The 20,708-nt window shown below is 41.0% G+C and overlaps 1 protein-coding gene across 1 annotated transcript in view; it reads left to right on the top strand.

The window, feature by feature from the left end:
* The window catches only part of FGF2 (fibroblast growth factor 2), a 65,208-nt gene continuing 48,185 nt past the window's right edge, over positions 3,686 to 20,708 (top strand). Inside the window, exons 1-2 of the mRNA XM_021100546.1 lie at positions 3,686 to 3,849; positions 3,907 to 4,514. Coding sequence (XP_020956205.1) covers positions 3,686 to 3,849; positions 3,907 to 4,514 — 772 coding nt within the window. The remainder of the gene's footprint in view (positions 3,850 to 3,906; positions 4,515 to 20,708) is intronic.

The raw sequence follows: 20,708 nt of genomic DNA, 5'->3' as shown, positions 1-20,708 counted from the left end.
TTTTTTCTTCTTGCCTTTAGTGCCCTTATCTAAGAAACCATTGCCTAATCCAAGGTCACAAGATTTATTTACATTTAACGTTTTCTTCTAAGAGGGTTTATTGTTTTAGTTCATACACTTAAGTTTATGATCTATGTTGAATTAATTTTTTGATAAGGTCCAAATTCATTCTTTTTCATGTGAATATTTAGTTGTGCCAACTAAATTTGTTGGAAAGACTATTCTTTCTTCATTGAATAGTCTTAGCACCCTTGTTGAAAATCAATTGATCCTAAATGTCGGTTTATTTTTTAACTCTCAATTCTGTTCCATTGATTTATATGCTTATCCTTAATTCTGTACCACACTGTCCTATACACTATAGCTTTGTAGAAAGTTTTGAAATTAAGTCTTCGAGTTCTCTTCTTCTTATTCAAGATTGGGGTTCTTTGCCTGTCCATATGAATTTTAGAATTAGCTTGTCATTTTCTTCAAAAAAAGGAAGTTGGAATTTTGACAGAGAATGCATTGAATCTGTAGATCAACTTTAGTATTAATTACCATCATAACAATATTGTCTTCAAATCCATGAATATAGATATTTCTCCATTTATTTATATCTCCTTTAATTCTTCCAAATAATGTTTGTAGTTTTCAGTATACAAGTCTTGAACTTCTTTGGTTAAATTTATTCCTAAGTATTTTATTTATTTTGATGCTATTGTAAGTGGAATTGTTTGCTTTCTTTCTCTCTTTGAATTTTTCTTTTTTAAATTGGCTGCGCTGGCTAGGAACTGAGCCCATGCCACAGCAGCTCCCCAAGCTATAGTGACAATGCCAAATCCTTAACCTCTGCATATAAGAGGACTCCCAGAATTGTTTTTTTAATTTCATTTTTGGATTGTACTTTGCTAGTGTAAAGAAATGCAACTGATTTTAATATACTGATCTTGTATCCTGCAATCTTGCTGAAATCATTTATTAGCTCTTATAGTTGTATGCATGTGTACATATGTTCTTTAGGATTTTCTATATTTAAGATTGTGTCAGAGTCCCCATCGTGGCTCAGTGGTTAATGAATCCAGCTAGGAAGCATGAGGTTGCAAGTTGGATCCCTAGCCTCGCTCAGTGGGTTAAGGATCCAGTGTTGCCACGAGCTGAGGCATAGGTCGCAGACGCAGCTCGCATCCCGAGTTGCTATGGCTCTGGCGTAGGCTGGTGGCTATAGCTCCGATTAGACCCCTAGCCTGGGAACCTTCATATGCCTTGGGTGCTGCCCTAGAAAAAGACAAAAAAAAAAAAAAAAAAAAAAAAAAAGATTGTGTGTCATCTGCAAATACAGATAGATTTACTTCTACATCTACAATGTGGATACCTTCATTTCACTTCTGGCGTAATTATTCCATTGTAAGACTCCACCCTTACGATCTCATTTAAATTTAATTGCCTCCTGTAAAGGTCCTGTCTCCAAATACAGTCACATTGGAGGTTAGAGCCTCAACAAATGAATCTGAGGGTCACACACTTCATTCCATGACAGTTACCTACAACTTACATGAGTTGTAAAGTTGCTCAAAGATACTGGGACCCCATAGAATCAGCTAATTTAGTTCTACTAAGATAACTCCTATTCCATTGAAGATATTTAGTAATCAATTTTTTCTTTTCGATTTAAGAGTCTTTCACATTTTCCCCTACATTAAAAAAAGTATTTGCTATTCTTATATATTTATCCAAATGAATTTTACATATTGTTAAATAGTTTTAAAAACTGTGCTAAAATTTTGATTATTGTTTAAAAATTTTAAATATGGTTAGAGGAATTTGCCACTGTTATTTTACTGTATGTTTCCATCCAGGAACATTTGAGATTTTTTTTTTTAAGCTCTCATTAAGTCTTTGTACTTTTCATCATTTATATTCCGAACAATTCTTATTAATTCCAAGGTAATTTATCTTGGTATTGTGAGGAAGTTCTCCTTCTGTTATAGTTTCTAAAGCATTATCTAAAGATATCTAAGGTATCTAAAGCATTGAGGAGTAAGTCCTCCTTCTTTTATAGTTTCCAAAGCATTTTCAGTGGAACCTAAAGGTTTTTAAAATTAATGTTTTCAATTCATCATCTTATAGAATTCTACCGTTGATTCTAGTTATTTTTCAAAATTATTTTTTTATTTTCATCCTTATAGTTGGGTGAATTGAGAATGCAAGTAAGTCGATTGCTCCTGGTGCAGCTGAGACCAAAATGATTGTATGGAAGAATATTGTCTGTCTCTCTGTGTCCATACAAGTGTGTGTTGAGAAGGCTGTGGGTAGGAACTTGAGACAACTTTCTTAATGATGTCTTCTTGGAATTAACACTATTTGCCTTGGAGACCTAGATTCCTAGAACTGGCTTAACCATTTCTTGTGATATCCTGACTTTGAAGGAATTAGAAAACAATCAGTTACTGTACATGGGATGCAATTCTACAAGACCGGTGGTCTATTAGCATACAAATTACTTAACTGCTTGTAGCTGTTCCCCAAATTTCTGGATACTACTGTTTAAAAATATTTTGACTTAGCTTTTATCCCTTTGGTCTTGGAACACAGGTTTCTGTGACAGAGTTCAAGACTTACTCAAATCTAACTTGATTTCAAAGTAAGGGGCAACCTGAAGAGTGCTGCAGTAGCTTCAGGCATTCCCTGGGATACCTACAGAGATCATCTGAAAGGGAGCTCTTTGTTATAACAAATTTTCGGTGCAGAGTAAACCTGTCCATTTTGGAGAGAGATGTCAGAGAAGCCGAATTGGCCCAGATTAAGCCTGGTTTTAAAGCTCCAAAGAATTGATGCACACTCTTATTTAACAGCTTAGAAATGCACCTGGAGTTAAACCTCTCTTGGAGACATGAACAAATGCACTCATGGATAATCTTTCAAAAGCAAACATGTTCTTAAACAGAGGAACTTCTGTATTCTCACCTCTTCCTAGAAGCTTTCCCTAGCCCTGACTACCCTCAAGCTGATTTTGTTTGTGTTGTTCATGCTCCCTATTGTCGCCTTCACTGTGCCAGAAGATCCCATGCAATGAGGCTTTTCTCACTGCATTTACTGAAATGCTTTGCACACAGTAGGCGCTCAGTATATGAATTTTATGGACCAGTATTTTCCTTATCTGTAGTACCTGTTATATTCTACTGAAAGTTAGCGAAGTGCAATTAACTTTAATTTTGTAGTTTGGGATTTTCAGAAAACTACCCTCCTTCCAAGAAATGCCTAACAGTTTAGCTAGAAAAAGACATTAACATGCTTCTAACGTGATAAGGATTTGAGACCCATCTTCATCTTTACACGTTGTCTAATTCAAGTTAAGTTAGTAAAAGGAAAACTCTTTCCTTTTAGCAACCCAATCCTCTCCCCTTCTCTGGCCTCTTTCTTTCCTTCTGTTAGTAAACTACTTCAGCCTCTGCCTTCAATTTTAACAATTTGTGCCTTGCGGGTACCCCTCATCTTTCGGTGATTAGAGAGGTTCAAAACCTACTGTGACACACAATCCTCCCTCGCTTCCGATTCCTCTATTTTTTTCCGGGGTGGAAATAGTTTCTCAGCTTTGAAGAGCTGGCAGGGAAAAAGAATGGGGGAGAAAATTGCATTTAAACTTTGAAAAGTTGAGTCACGACTGGTTGCACAGCAAAAGCTCCTCACTGTGGAGAAAGACTAAATGTCGTTTGGGTGGCGCGGGGTTGGGCTGGGGCGCCTTCTGGGGAACCGGCGGGGTCGAGGGCTCTGGAGCTGCGGAGGCCTTGGCTTTGGCCTCCTGCCGCGCCCCCGCATCTCCCCCGCCCGCGACTGCCTTCCAACTCCCTTTGGATGTCGCGCGCTTGCGTGAGGCAGCCGGAGCGGCCGACCCAGAGGCCGGCCCCAGAAAACCGGAGCGAGTAGGGGGCGGCGCGCTGGAAGGGAGGAGGGCCGGGGGCGTGGGGGTTGGTGGGCGTTTGGGGGTGGAGATGTAGAAGATGTGACGCCGCGCGGCTCGGCCGGTGCCAGACCAGCGGACTCAGAGCCCGCAGTTGCAAGCCGATCCCGGGCGCTGCAGTTTGGGGAGGCGGCCCTGCCGAGAGTGGCGGCCGCCGAGAAACCCAGCCCTAACCCGCAGCTCCAGGGCCGGCGGAGAGCGAAGCGGCCAAACAGCACGAGGCTGGGGGCCCGCGGGCGCGGCCGCGTGCCGCGGGGCGGGAGGCTGGGGGGCCGGGGCCGGGGCCGCGCTCCGGAGCGCGTCGGAGGCCGGGGCCGGGGGTCGGCGGCGGCGGCGGCGGCGGCTCCCCGCGCGGCTCCAGGGGCTCGGGGACCCCGGCAGAGCCCTGGTGGGGCCATGGCAGCCGGGAGCATCACCACGCTGCCCGCCCTGCCGGAGGACGGCGGCAGCGGCGCCTTCCCGCCCGGCCACTTCAAGGATCCTAAGCGGTTGTACTGCAAAAACGGAGGCTTCTTCCTGCGCATCCACCCCGACGGCCGAGTGGATGGGGTCCGGGAGAAGAGCGACCCTCACAGTGAGTACTGGCCCGCTGGTCCTCCCCAGCGCGGTCTCCATCTCGCGCGGTTCTCTCGCCTGCCTTCCAGTCCCCGCTCTCCTTCTTTCCACTCCGACCCCAGTGGGACTTGTGGTTTCTCTCCGCGCTGCCCTCGGCGGTTTCAGGTTCACCGCTCGCCCCCTCCTCCCCCGAGCTGCGGTGGCGGGTAGACGCTCCCCTAGGCTTTGGAGTGTGCCGCTTTCCCCTGGTAAACCAGTCCTCTGGGCCCGGAGCCGCAGGGCGCCCCGGCCTTGCCGGCGGCTTGCTGAGCGCTGACAACCTGTCGTATCCGGGATACCCCGCGGCGGAGCGGAGGTGAGCCGCCCGCCAGGTGCCGCCCGCGCCCCCCAGGCTTGAGTTTCGACCCCTTCTCTCTGGGATGCACGCAGTCCACCCCCCACCCCCCGCCCCCGCAAAGCCGACAGCAGCCGTATTAAAAGGGAAAATACCATAAGAGCCGTGTCTTTAAATTCCAATTCGGTAGGATCCGAGGTGGCTGGCACACTGCTCTCGTCCACCCACTTCTGTTTTTTCCTCCGAATTTTCGAAAGCTGAAAGAAAAAAACGAATGGGCTTTGTGCTATAGATTTTCGTTTCAGTTCTAAAAAGAACTGCAAAAACTTTAATTTTCCATTTGCAGTTATTAGGTTTGGGACCTCGAGAGATACTTAACTTGTGAACCCGTTTCCTCTTCCCGAAAGTGGGGATATTATTTACCTTGCATCGGGTTTGAGGATCAAATAAGAATTTATATAAAGTTATATAAAGTGCTCAGAGGATTCAGTTTACTAGTCTACACTTTGGTTTACTGTAAAAAAAAAAAAAAAAGAAAGTGTTTGTGGTTATAGAAATAAGTCTGGCCTGAGTTATTAGTTCTCAAATTTTAGGAGTGCCTTAGAATCACATGGATAGTTTGTTATCAGGCATGGAGGAACCATCTCCCACAGTTTGATTCCTTCGGTCTGGAGTGGGGTCTGATAATTTGCGATCCCTGGTGATGTTGAGGCGGAGCACACTTTGAGACCCACTGGTCTAGAGAAAAGGGAAGAAAAGGGCATAAAATGAGCTGGTTAAAAAACATTGATGAATTTTAAGTGAAAGAAAGAGGATCAGATGTATTTTAACTGTCATCCTGTAAGTGTAGCTGAAACATCTGTTTTAAAAGCTGTTCTGCCTGGCCTTTCTCTATGGGTTTCAGGTGGAAATTTCATCCTCTTTTTGCATTAGACCCACAGGAGTTTACCTTTTGATGCTAATGGTATGTCCTTCACCCTCGAGGGAGGGGTTAGGAAGAGGAGAAAGTTCTGCAGCCAAACCTGAGTTGACAAATTCTAGAATGGGAAATGTCCTTTTGTAAAAGTTGGGTCCTAATTGATTCCGAAACAGCGAAAGATGCAGGTCTGTAATTTTTTTTCAGGTCTGCCATAATTTAAAAATTTTACCAGCTGCTTACCTTATCCAGTAAAAACTGAAAAGATGCTTGTAGCCCAACATATGGGTTAATGCTCTTACTCTTTTTTTTTGTAGCTAAGTAGGTTTCACAAATTATCTTTGGAGTTTGTTCTGCAGTTGGCTGCCAGACTAGCCCAGCTGATTAGGGCAGGGTGCATGCATATATACCAGTTCATTTTGTCTTTTCTAGGAGTTTAAGAAAGACCATGTTGTTGTGAGTAGAAGACAGAACTCTTCTCCAGATCAGATTCATGTTGGGGCTTCCCCTAGTACTCTTTTTTATTTTTTTTCCAGTTATCTTATTAGTTACATTTTTTTCCACTTTGAAGCTTCAATACCCTATTTCCTTTAGAATAAAAGTGTATAGGGACTAGCAAGTGAGGATAATTCTGAACTGCACACCACATTACCATCCTTGTAAAGACAACCATTAACGTTAACTCTCAATTCTGGATTGAGTTGTCATTTTTGTAATCTGATTTTAACCCAGTGGTAATCAAATGGGGTTGATACCTATCCCCATTCCTACTCCCCCCATTTGGCAATGCCTGGAGACATTTTTGGTTATCATACGTGGAAGGGTGCTGCTGGCATATAAGTAGAGGCGGGGATGTTGTTAAACATCCTACAGGACACACAGTACCTCCTGCATCCCTCAGCAAAAAATTTTCTGACCCAGGTGTTAATGGTGCTAAGATTGAGAAACTCTGCCAACTTGATAACCAGCTAAAGAGAAGATGTTAAAAGTGAAGAGTTTATGGAGATGATTGATTTTTTTAAATCACCTTTTACCAGGCAATAGACTGACAGGAATGTAAATCTAAAAATGATGAATTTGGACTACTTTTATGTATCCCAACCTGGACATAAGTTTTAAGTGCAATATTTTTTTCCCGGCATATGGAATGTGTCCTGATGGTTGACCAAACCAAGAGGAAACTTAGGGGAAAGAGATAAGAAAAAAATGAATATGGACATGACATAACAATATACTTTCAACCACATCCTCTCCATTCTTCACAACAAACAAAACTGGTCTGCAAACTTGGAGAAATAAAGCAGAGTTAATGGTTGCTACAACTTCCCACTGAATTAAGGCTAGGTGTCTGGACTGGTTTGAAATGCTGACAAACCTAAGGCCCCATTCCTCAAGCTGTTTTGCTCAATGGACCTGAAAAATCTACCATTTGAGAGTTATTCCTTTGGTGTTAACACCTTCTGTCCAGCTGTTACTAACATGCAAACACAGTCTGTGCCCCATATCCGAGGGTTCCCCATCTGTGTATGGAGATGGAGGGCCCACAGCTATGCCATTTTTCCATGAGGGACTCGAGCCTCCACTACTGTTGGTATCTGCTGGGGATCCTGGAACCAAACCCCCATGGATACCAGGGGAAGACTGTACCTCTGAAGAGTTCAACCATTATTGGATTTTACCACTTGGTGTGAGTTAAGTTGTGTGCAATTTCTTCCCTGAAATCTGACCAGAAGGACTGAAGTTGAGGGAGGGAAGCTTTGAAGATGGCGGCATAAATGTGGGGCACTGGTTAGGTGTGGGGGACTTGGCTCAGGTTGTGAAAAGATGTAGGGCAGGAGGAAAGCGGGAGAAAGGAAAGGGAATGTAAGGTAAGGTGACTGAATCCCAACTACTCAGTATTGCCAAAGATCACCTGTGCTTCTCATGTGGGTTCTTGCTTGAGTTTTCACTTGAAAAGAACTGTTTTCAGAGTTCCTGTTTGGGCTCAGCAGTAACAAACTCAACCAGTATCCATGAAGACATGGATTCTGTCCCTGGCTTTGATCAGTGGGTTAAGGATCTGGAGTTGCCGTGAGCTGTGGTGTAGGTTACAGATGCTGCTTGGATCTGGTGTTGCTGTGGCTGTGGGTTAGGCCAGCAGCTGCAGCTCTGATTTGACCCCTAGCCTGGGAACTTCCATATGCTGTGGGTAAAGCCCTAAAAAGAAAGAAAAGAGGGGGTGGGGGAGGGGAGGAAGGAAGGAAAGAAAGGAAAGAAAAAGGAAGGAAAGAAAGGAAAGAAAAAGAAAAGGCCCATTTTCCTGCCCCTGTTTTGTGATCCTGGAATAACCTTCATTTGACATGAGGTCTTGATAAAAGCAAGGTAAAAACAGAGTCTGCTTCCCCGGTGTGTGTGCCGCACCTTCACCTTCCTTTTGGCATCCTGGTTACTTTGCCAGCCCCCTTCCAAAGGTCCATGGGACTGTGTAACATTAAGTATATGCTCCAAAGTAGTGAACTATGTGGAAACATTCAGAAGAGAGAACATTTTCTCCCAAGTAGCATGTACAACAAGTGGTGGAGTATAGCAAGGGAAAAGTATGCTGCTTGTGTACATTTTAGCATTAAATATATTCCAGATGTTCTTATTTTGGAAAAAATGAAGGTAGTTAGAAGCGCTGGATCTCCTCCTTGGGCTTCTCCCAGAAGGTGACTGCCTGCTTGCCACACTGCTCTGCTTCCAGGCTCCAGACAGAGAATGCTGAGGGGGACCTGTCCACTCCTCTGTGGAGCAGGGATGGGATCCCCATCTGCTTCCTGTCCTCTTTGCTACGGCACAGACTCCATGCAAGCCCCATCATTAAAAACACAAACTTGTGAAATTGAGAGGGAGGCATCAGAACGTTGAGTCCACCAGTCTCATTTGGCAGAAGATATTGAGGTTCAGAAAAGTAATTGAATGCCTGGCTTTACCTGCCGATTCTTGCCCACCTGGCCCCTTGCCTCCTACCCCTGCTGTCCCTCAGCCTCCTGGACGGATCTCTTCCGTTCAGTCACAGAGAGCCTTCTGGGTCCTCCTTTTAGGCTTCCTCTCTTTCTGGGTGTTGACAGAACCTGCCCCTCTGAGGAGTTCTTATCAGTTCATAGGCTGCCCCTGATTGTTTTCCTGGAGGTGTTGGAGGAAAACACCTTTCCTTCTCTTCCTTTAAGTACATGGAACTTTCGATTGAATGATACCAGATTCTCTCCTCACCCACCCTTTTTGAGTAAGATCTGGCAAGTGGATGCCACCAATTTACCTTAATAAGCATGCTGTTTACTGTAGTGCTATTTGTGTGCAGTAAACAAATGAAGTAAGAGTCTAATAGCTCATTTAATTGTGGAAGTCATGTAGTTGGTACAGCAATAAAAGGACAATTCATGAGTCATCGGTATTACAACACCTTAGTAGCCTTTTAAGATGCATTTGATGCCAAGTGACTTCAGCCTAGAAAAGGCAATAGCCTCTGTGACAGGCCCTGAGGGCCTCAGTTGTGTTTATAAAATGGTCATCCTGTAATTAGACGTTGACAGTGGTGTAACAAGTAGGTTCTAAGTATTTTTGTTCTGATTTATGATGGATGCTATTTTAATAGATGGCCATGATTTGTAGGTTTAATTTGAACATAAAATGTTTCAGATGTAATAACACCAGAATCATTCTTTATATGTTAGCATTATAAAATGACTTTACTCATCTATACATTGATTCTTAGAAATCACCATCCATGATACTGAAAAAGGCTGTTAAAGGTCTCACATTATAAGAATTGTTATTTTCAAGCCACAAGATATCTGTATAGCAGGATAGTAACTATGCATGTGCCATTGCCTTTGCTTGTTTTTCCAATTCCAGTGCTGATTTTTGAAACACCCCGCTTGGCCCCCTCTGTCCTATAACACACATCTGTAAGAAGGCTGGGCTAACAGTGCATGACAGAGAACAAGACAAATCGGCACATTTGGGGAACAAACCCCATGACCTCATCACCATATTCAGTCCAAGCAAATATACTTCATTTTGTTTTCTTTTTTTTTTCTTCTTTTTTTTTTTTTTTTGTCCTTTTAGGGCAGCACCCGAGGGATATGGAGGTTCCCAGGCTAGAGGTCGAATTGGAGCCATAGCCGCTGGCCTGCACCACAGCCACAGCAACGCAGGTATCTGAGCCAATTCTGCCACCGACACCACAGCTCACAACAACACCGGATCTGTAACCCACTGAGAGAGGCCAAGGATCGAACCCACATCCTCATGGATACTGGTCGGGTTAACCTGCTGAGCCACAAAGAGAACTCCTTTGTTTTGTTTTTGAGCTTGTCATTTTCCACACTTTTAAATCAGGGGTCTAGTCTTAACTTGCATGTTGTCAGTGTTTAGTTGTTTCCAAAATAATTCAGAATAACCACTATCAATGTAGAATTTTCTCTGTATCATTGGGAAATGGAGTAGTGGCACCATGATTTTCAGTGTTTCCTTGTTGTATCCATTGTTAGGGGTTAGCTATTGCATTTTCCCTCTAAGCTAGGTTATTTATAGCCACAGGAATTTAGGAGAGGACTGAGCCTAAAGTGGTGACTCCTGGGAACCTCACCCATTGACCTGTAGACTGTACTTTTTAGAAGCTGGCTTAGTCCCATTCTGAATTCCTATGGGATCTTTTTAATTTAAAGAAGTTTGAGGGGTCTGGCGGCAACAGATAGCCAGTATTATTCAGTGTTTAATTTATGTCTCATCCTAGCTGTCCTCAGTCACTCTCCCTGCATGGGGTGACTTTGAGTTGGTCATTGCATCCTTAATGCTTAATCATTCATTTATAGAAATCAGGTGTGTGTGTGTGTGTGTGTGTTGACATTTCTGTTTTTAAAGTGCTACTTACTTCCTCATATTAACTTACCCTCTGAATTATTCCACGGAATTCTTAAGAATAAGGTTCACAGATTTTTTTTAAGGTATTATGAGGGGAAAGGGTTTTTTTTTTTAAGGGGAATTTGTATAGTGTAGTAATGAATTGGCTAGATTCTGTGAGTAGATTATTCTCTAGTCATGACTTAGGCACTTTGAAAAGATGATGGTACCTTAATGTAGGAACAATGACTTTTCCACAAATAAACATCATAAAAGGTTTTACCTCTTACTCTGGGAAATGTTCAACTGCTGAAGAAAACAATCTTTGTGGACCTTCCTATGGAATAACTACACATGCTCTATAAAACCTGGTCGAGGTCCGTAGTTCTCCATGTTTAGACACATGGTCAATGTTTTAATGAAAATGATTATGTGTAAAAAAAATTGTATTTGGAAAATATTTTGTAATCTCAAAAGCTGGCTATTAGCATTTTTTAGGATAATCCATAGATTATCCTCTCTATACAAGTTCCATAGAAAGATGAATCATTTCTCAGGATAATTAGTTTAAAGCTCTCATTACAAATTCTGCTTTCTTTCAAAAGTACTCAAGATTTTTTATCATATACGGTATGTTATAAAATTCCTCAGGTATGCTGTATATTTTTTGTTCATTCTTTTGTGGCCATTATCCTAGAATCCTGTGCCATCCTCGTCTACTACTTCTCCTTTCCTCTTTTTAACTCTGGATTCTGTCCCCAGGTTCTCATTCTGGGCCCCAGCAGTCCTCCTGTTCAAGCACCTGGACTTGTACGATTTGTCACCCTACTTGTAACACTGGACACCAATGACTATCTCTGTCTTCTTGAAAATTCCTTGGCTCCTGGTATACCCTATCAACCTGGTTTGCTCTCACCTACTCAGCTGTCTTCTCTGGTCTCCGCTTTTGCTCTTGTGCTCTCATATTCCCCAAGGCTCTTGTTTTGGTCCTCTCCCCTTCTTGCCATGTACTCATGCTCCTTCAGCGGATCATTTAGAGTCTTGTTTCTGATTTCCCATCTCAGTGTTAGTACTGTGTCTCCTCCTGCCCAAAGGATGGATGTGCTGCCACAGCCTCAGCTCAGTCCAGCCCCCATAAAGCAAAACATCATTTTCCAGACTAGCACCCTTCCTACCAAATGTCTGTTTGGAGTGAAATTCTTCTAAGTCTCCAAAGCTAGACACTTTGGAGTCTTCCCTGCCTCAGTGACTTTTCTCTACGCTGTCTCCTGATTTCCTCTGCCCTTTACTCACCTAGAACCATACCCTCCCGGACTCCCATTTCAAATATGGGCTGCTGAATCAATCTTAACTCCCAGTCTTTACCACCCACCCTCCCCTGTTGCGCTGTGCTGAGCTTTAATCAGTTTCTAATCTGACAGAACCCATCGCTAATACAATGATTGGCTTTTCTGCTTGTGATGCTTATTTTTGAAAAATCGTGGGTTTTTTTTTTGGTTTTTTTTTGTTTTTGTTTTTTTTTAAATCAATTCCTTTCTCAAACCTTGTTCCCATTCCTGCCTTTCTCTGGAAGAATCTTTTAAGAGCCAGCTGAACAGTCTTCTCCTTTATGAAGCTTTCCGCTACTGTCCCAGGGAGAAGTCAGTGTTTCTACCTGTTTTCTCCAAGGACTTGGTACGTATTCTTCTACCGACTTAGTGATTTTTGTTGTTATTAATTGTGTACATGTTTGTCTCCTGCACTGGGACTCTGAGCTCTGTCTTCATGCAGTGTCCCCTCAAAGAATGTGTGTTAAGTTTGATGTGTACCCAACAAGTTAGCCAAGTCCTCTAACTTCCTTTCCAACTGTCTCCACATATCCTTCTCATCCTCTTAGCCTTTAATTGGGCTGTTTCCCTGAGCTGGAAGGTCCTCTCAATCCTCTTACCTTACCCCAGTCCTAGGCCCATTTCTTTCATACCATACTGTACTCATCTTTCCTCTCCTGAATGCGATCCAAAAATTCTAATACCTTGGTGTGTTTTAACTTCTTGTCCCTCAGTTTTATTGGAAATTCCTAATCAGAAAGATTTTTCAAAATTCAGGCAATATGGCTTAGCAATCCTTTACTCTCTTTTCTACTTAGAAGTCTGGGACTGAATTTACTGATCCCAGAATCCCCTTGGCCCCGTTGTGAAATGAATGAACAGGTTCATTCATCCCCTTGGCCCCGTTGTGAAATGAATGAAGAGGTTCAATCGGTATTGTCCTATGACCTAGAACTTTAAGTAAATGTGCATAAGCACTTAGACATGAGGCATGTAAAATGGATAAATCGAATGTAGCATCACTGTTTTCCTGCTGCAGACACCTTTCACATTATTCAAAGGGAGCAATAAAGGTAAAACACAATCATTTGTTAGGATTAATTTTTATTATGAAAGGTTTTCTTTGCAGCTGTTGAATAACATGTGAACATTTCTAGCCAATTCAAGAACTGGTTATAATCCTCTAATTAAAGAGTGCAGACCTGAGAATTCATACTTGAATCAGATATTTTAATGCTTAAATGTCTCAAGTCTGAAACTAGTGAATCATTTTATAAATTAGGATTAATAACTGTCTGGTACCATTGTTTATATCCCTTTTGGCTGTGAGGAAATGGCACAAATAGTTTCATCCTAATATTCATTCAGATTTATGAGCCAGTATTCATCACAACAATCTTAAAACTCCTTAAAGGATAGAAATTGTATGACAAAGTGAGTCATAGTCTTTGTGATGTGATGTCTGCAAGGGTGGGTGGGAGAGATTGCTGAATGACCAGTCTCCTTCTACTCCTTTCTGAGCTGAATCATTTTGCACACAGAAAACAATTCATAGCTTTTTAGAGAATTGTAACATAAATAGAAAGTGGAAGAGAGTAACAGTCAAATAATACTTCCATTTAAAAAAGTACTTTTTGAAATACAACACTTGATCAACAACCTTTGTTTTGAATTAGAAATGAAATTAATCTACTACCTAATAACATATCTTTTAATCTAACACCTGTTACATGTCTTCTTTATATATTTTCATTTTTTCTATTATGTTTATTCCCTTGCCTAGTTTTTTTTTTTGTTTGTTTGTTTGTTTTTAATTCTCCTGTGTCATTTGACCTTTCTCTCATAGCTTTTTCTAGCTTTGGCTCATTTGGAGATTGTGTGTGTGTGTGTGTGTGTGTGTGTGTTAGAAGGGGTGTCATTTATTCATAGCTGGATGACTACTTGAATTGGATGAGGACTCAAGAGAAAAAGGTTCCATTCATCTTGGAAATTCTGATTCTGAGATGGTATAAATTGCATTTTGCATGGTGGGTCCTCTTTTGTTACTTTGCGTCTTAACTAGAATCAGAAATCTGGAGAGCCTATCTAATTTAATCTTTAATCTTTAAATGTAAGATTGATTAACTTTATTTCCTTATCTTTGAGGCAAGGTGAAAACAGTTATGTGAAAGGGAAACATTTGATTTTTAGTATATTTCCTAGTTCTAGAAGTTCTTATATACTTAAATTTATACACTGCTCTAAACTCAGGAGTTTAATAATGGGAATATAATGGAGATACAGTTGTCAAGTCATTCTTGCTAACTGGTTTTGTGGAAGACACATACATTAGGAATTGGGTTAAAAAATAATGAATTACAGGAGTTTACATCATGGCTCAGTGGAAATGAATCTGACTAGGAACCGTGAGGTTGAGGGTTAAATACCTGGCCTTGCTCAGTGGGTAAAGGATCTGGTGTTGCCGTGAACTGTGGTGTAGGTCACAGACATGGCTCAGTCCCGCGTTGCTGTGGCTGTGGTGTAGGCCGGCAGCTACAGCTCCGATTCACCCCTTAGCCTGGGAACTTCCGTATGCTGCAGGTGCAACCCTAAAAAGCAAAAAAAAGAAAAAAAGCAGATGTTCTTGGACCTATTTTATTTTAAACTTCTTCACCAAGCAAGGTTGTCAGTCAAACAATAATTGTTTGTCTACTGTAATAATTGATTTATATGTAATAATTTGTCTGCTATAATTGAGTGTCTACTGTGTGAGCAAATAAAGTCCAAGACAGACAAAGAGATATGAAGAAAGTGCTTAGCTGCACATCTAAGAAATGTAATTAAATGAAATACCTCTTTCCCTGAAGCCTCTTGCCTCTCCTTTTTAAAAAAATATAAAATACATTCAGTTCCTCAACAACCAGGCCCATCTCTTGGAGTAAATTTCTGCTTATCCACTTCCTCAATCCCCCCATCACATTCTCAGGTCCTGTGCAGTTTGGTTCTGCAATGTTTTTACACTCACACTGGTTTCCAGTTGTTGCCCAGCTGCATTAGTTCTGTCCCTGAATTGCAGCTGCCTTGTAACCAATCCCACCTGAACAAGTTTGCTAGGACCGCCACCACAAAACATTGTGGATTGAGTGGCTCAAACAATAGAATTTAATTTTGTCATGGTTTTGAAGGCTAGAAGACCAAGATTAAGGTATCTGTATGTTTGGTCTTTCTGAGGCCTCTCCTTGCTTGCAGACAGCTGCCTTCTTGCTGCCCTTTCACGTGGTCATCTCCCAGTGCACACATGTGAATGAGCTCTTCTTGTGAGGACACCATCCAGACTGGGTTAGGGCCCACCTGCAATGGCCTCGTTTTAACTTAGGTACCTCTTCAGAGTCCCTGTCTCCAAACACAAAGATACAGTTCAGCCTATAACACTGTCTAATCAGCTGGATATTGTTCTTTGGCAGAGCAGTCTTCCCAAAGAGCAGCTCTGATCTCATTATTCCTCTCCTCAGAAAAACATTATGGACTTAAGAGTCTAGTGCCTTGGTACCCACATTGCTTACAGATGTGGACGCTGTTGAAAGTCTGTGAGAACCTCAGAGAACAGTGAGGTTACCAGCAGGTGGGTGGTTGCCTTAGATATCAAAATGTGGAATAAAGATATTTTTCTGGAAACTCTAGACAGGTAGTAAGCTTGAGGTAGGTCTTGGGGAAAAAAAATTCCAAGAGACTTGAGAATACTGAGAAAAGAAAATAATTGAGAAAGTAGTAAATAGAGTCCTATATATAATGGAATGAGGGTGATATATAAATAGAGTAATATATAATGGAAGGGTTGAAACATACATAGGCTGATTTGTTGATTTCAGTGGAATGTCTGACCAAATTTCTCATAACTTCTATAAAAGAAGTATATTTACTTCAGAAGAGAATCTAGAGTTTTTCCAGTTTTGGGCTTCCTAGGCCAAGACCCAAGGAACAGTATCACATTTCATGAACTGGAAGTATGCTCTCTCTCTAAAAGGGAGGACACTGATGATAACTAAAATCAGTGATGTGTATTAATTATCATGATCTAAAAGTATTTTTAATAGACAGCTAACTCTTGGCTAATTATCCACCCAACAGTGAAGCTTTAGATTCTTATTCTAATTCAAAGTTATAATTTTTGCTAGACCCTGTACCCAACTTCAAACAGCAAGGTAGCTAAAATCCCCCTATAGCAAGTGAATTATTCATTTAGTAATTTACATGTATGTTTTGCAGCTCAACAAATTTTTCTTGGAAGGCGTTGGAGGAAGTTACATTCCTCAAAAAGTAGATAGTCTTTGAGTGTTTTAACGAGATTAGGAGAAAAAGCATTTGGGATATCTGTTTGGCTACACTTATGTTGAATATTTTCCAGACTTAAATTATTTTTGGCCATGCTCAATGATGTAGAACTGTAGAGCTTTTATGTTGTAGAATCGTGGAGAGCTTGGCCTTGCCCAAGCCATCACCTCCTGATGTGGGAAGCCTGACTCAAGGATGTAGAGTATATCTTTCTTCCAGGTTGAGGATTTTAACCTGGATGGTCCAGACAAGCTTCAGGTTTCCATAATCCCTTGAAAATTGATGCAAAATATTATGTTGGGGTGTTTTTCTGAGGAGAGGAAATGTCCATGGTCCAAAGAATGTTAAAGTCACTACCACTAATAACTAAAGTATATCTTCTCATTAACCTGACTGACAGTGAGGACAGTGAGAGAACCAACTTGCATGTGTTGGTGTGAATGAGCCTGTGGTTTATGTCAGTGATTTATCTCTGGAAACTCATGTCTCTGTTAATTCTAAGAAATATTTAAGGTCGTTGTTTATTTTATTATATGGTGTCCACTTTGAAGTCTTTTGAGAGACATTTCTCTCTGGTAACCATGTCAGGACTAGTTATGCTTCTCCTTAGCAGCCAGTTTGTTTTAACCTGTGGACTCTGGGAAGCTTGTTATTGCTACTGGCTTGTGGAAAGCAAAATACATGGTTTCTTTCTAGCAGATGTAATAATCTCAGTCCTGGCTTCACCAATTTTCAGCTCTTAATTTCTAGTTGCCTTATTTAAAAGCCATTAGGAAATTTTTTTGACTTGGTATATATATACATTTTTTTCCCCCCACTGTACAGCAAGGGGATCAAGTTATCCTTACGTGTATACATTACAATTACATTTTTTCCCCCCACCCTTTGTTCTGTTGCAACATGAGTATCTAGACCTAGTTCTCAATGCTACTCAGCAGGATCTCCTTGTAAATCTATTCTAGGTTGTGTCTGATAAGCCCAAGCTCCCCATCCCTCCCCCTTCCTCCCCCTCCCATCAGGCAGCCACAAGTCTTTTCTCCAAGTCCATGATTTTCTTTTCTGAGGAGATGTTCATTTGTGCTGGATATTAGATTCCAGTTATAAGTGATATCATATGGTATTTGTCTTTATCTTTCTGGTATATTGTTAATATCATTGTGACTCATCTTAAATATTTGGGAACAGATAAGTCGTACCTTAATAAAAACAACATACTTACTGATTGGTTATTTTAACCACAAAATGCCTACTATGGTGTCATATATAGCATTGGGTACTGGATATTAAAAGTCAAATAATATATGCACATAACACCTGAAACTACCACAATTTTATAATTCTACAATACTATAATTAAAAAAAAAAAAAGATAGGTGCTTGCCCCTTAAGATGTATGTGGTCTGGCAGGACAGGAAGAGATGTGAATCAATAAAGGCACTGAAATGTTGTGGCTGTTTTGCTTATGTTGTGTCCTGGGGGAAGAGTGGGGTCATATCAAGGACAGCTGATTCTAACAGGAAAATCAGGAAAGGCTTCAACAGGAGTTACTGCTGTGGATGTTGGGAGGCAACTAAATTGGTTTGCTGGACAGCTGACTCTGTTATCTTAATTACCACCAAAAGTGATGCTTTAGGTTCTTTTTTTTTTTTTGTCTTTTTGTTGTTGTTGTTGCTATTTCTTGGGCCGCTCCCGCGGCATATGGAGGTTCCCAGGCTAAGGGTCTAATCGGAGCTGTAGCCACTGGCCTACGCCAGAGCCACAGCAACACGGGATCCGAGCCGCGTCTGCAACCTACACCACAGCTCACGGCAACGCCGGATCGTCAACCCACTGAGTAAGGGCAGGGACCGAACCCGCAACCTCATGGTTCCTAGTCGGATTCGTTAACCACTGCGCCACGATGGGAACTCTGATGCTTTAGGTTCTTATTCTAAACAATATTCTAATTTTTGCTAGACTCTGTACACAAATTTTAACAGCAGTGTAGCTAATATCCTCATACAGCAGGAGAATTCATTTGATTATCTATATGTATGTTTTGCAACTCAACTAATTTTTCTTGGAATGCAAATAAGGGCATGAAGGTCAAGGAAGCAGCAGCAGGTTTGGTGTGCTTTGGGAACTGCAAATGGTTTGGCATGGCTGGGGTGTAGGGTTATGGTAAGAAGTAAGCGCAGCCACACAGGATTCTGGTGGGACTTGTAAACCATACTAAACAAGGCAGTGGAGAGTCAATGAAAAATTTTAATCAGGGGAATAAGAGTATCAATGTAAGAGATTTGGGCTTTTGTAAAATCCCTCAGGAAGGTATGTGGAATGGATTGAAGGGTATAAGGCTGAGCGTAGGGAGGACAGTTAGGAAATTACTGCAGGAGTCTAATTGAGAAATATAAACCCCATTGCCTGGCACATTGTAAGTGATGTGCATGCACTAGAAAGGAACGGTCTCCATTTTGACAAGAGAAAAAAGGAAATGATTGGAATAATACTAAAAATATTACCCTACTTATAAAAAAGCACAAAAAGAACACTAATGGAATATATTAATGGAGTTAAGATACAGACTAAGATCTGAAAAGGATATATGCCAAACTGCTAACAAATGCTTATAACTTTGGAGAAGGGGATAGAATTAAGAGAGAAGAAATGAAGGGGAATTTTTACTTCTTTACCTATGTATTTGGAAAGAAGATTTTAGCAACTATATACCATATATTATTTCCATAAAAATTTCTGAGAAGAATGAATGGGAATGGGGAGCAGAGGTAGATGTTGGATACTGTTCTCTGAGGTACATGTGTATGAAGGGACAGAGAGAGATGTGATAGTAACTGTATGTTCCTGTACTGGTTGGATGGAACTGTGGGTGGGTCTTTGGCTATTGGTGGACACCACACCTAGTTGACTGATTGTTGGTGAGTAGTGCTCAGGCCTATTCCTGCCCGTTAGAAGGAACCCACTTCTCATTCTTTCATCCCCTGGCTTATTTCCTCAAAAATTCTACTCAGAGATGCATGGCCTTGATCATTATTAGTGCATTTGCTTTACTTGGCTTTGGGAAATGTTGCCTAGTTAGTACCTGAAAGTAGAACTATTAGAATTATTTCTAGTTAGAATTATTTCTAATTCACTATATATTCTAAGTCAAAACACACTGAAAATCTAAACCTAAACATATTCTGCATAATGTATTTTACTTTCCTAAGGTGAATCATAACCATGTTCTTTGGGAAACTCCTATACTGGTGGAACAGTGGCTTGAGAAAGAAATGAGGGGACTGGATCAGATCACAGAGGGATGGGTTAAGTTTAATGGAAGCAAAGAAATTAGGTTGGGAAGAAACCAGTGTGGGCGTAGTTTGCACTGATCTTGTTGGCTGGGTCTGATATAAGAGCAGCAGCACTCACTGAAGGTCAACCTGACTTTGGAGTCTTATCACAGAGGGTAGCCCTTCTGTGTGATGATGCTGCCTAAGGAAGCAACTAAACAGATGCTTATCCCATATGACCTAGCAATTTAACTTTTAGGAGGACTGTATTAATCATGGTTCTCCAGAGAAAAAGAACTATTAAGAGATACATACAGGATGGAGAAGGTAGGAGAGGGAGTCGGGGAGAGGGAAGGAGAGATTTATTTTAAGAAACTGCTTTAGAAAACACAGCCATTCGAAATCTATGGGATGCTGCAAAAGCAGTGATGAGAGGGAACTTCATAGCTATACAGGTCTTCTCAGAAAAGAAGAAAAGTCTCAAATCAACAACTTGACTTACCACCTAAATGAATTAGAAAAAGAAAAACAAACAAAACCTAAAGTCAGCAGAAGGAAGGAAATCATAAAATCAGAGAGGAAATCAATAAAATAGATATTCAAAAAACAAAAGAAAAAAATCACTAAAACCAAGAACTGGTTCTTTGGAAGGGTAAATAAAGTTGAGAAACTTCTGGCCAAACTCACCAAGAAGAAGAGAGAACCCAAATAAACAAAATAAGAAATGAAAAAGGAAAAAAATCTCAATGGATACTGAAGACATAAAAAAATCCATATAATTATGATCAATTATATGCCAACAAATTTGACTATCTAGAAGAAATGGATGAGCTTTCTAGAGACATACAGCCTGCCAAAACTGGATCAAGAAGAAATAGATCAATTGAAAAGACTGATCACTGGAAGTGAAATTGAACAGGTAGTAAAAATATTCCCTGCAAACAAAAGTCCAGAACCAGGTGGCTTCACAGATAAATCCCACCAAGCATACAAAGATGAACTTGTACTCATCCTTCTTAAACTTTTCCAAAAAGGTTGAAGAAGGAACCCTCTCAAAGACCTTCTTTGAAGCTACCATCATGCTAGTACCAAAACCAGACAAAGATAAATTATATCTTTAATGAATATAGATGCAAAAATTCTCAACAAAATTTTAGCCAATCGAATCCAACATCACATAAAAAAGATCATACACCATGACCAAATGTGATTC

This window comes from Sus scrofa, chromosome 8 (genome assembly GCF_000003025.6).
Source record: "Sus scrofa isolate TJ Tabasco breed Duroc chromosome 8, Sscrofa11.1, whole genome shotgun sequence".
NCBI lineage: Eukaryota > Metazoa > Chordata > Mammalia > Artiodactyla > Suidae > Sus > Sus scrofa.
This window is presented reverse-complemented; position numbering and strand designations above follow the sequence as displayed.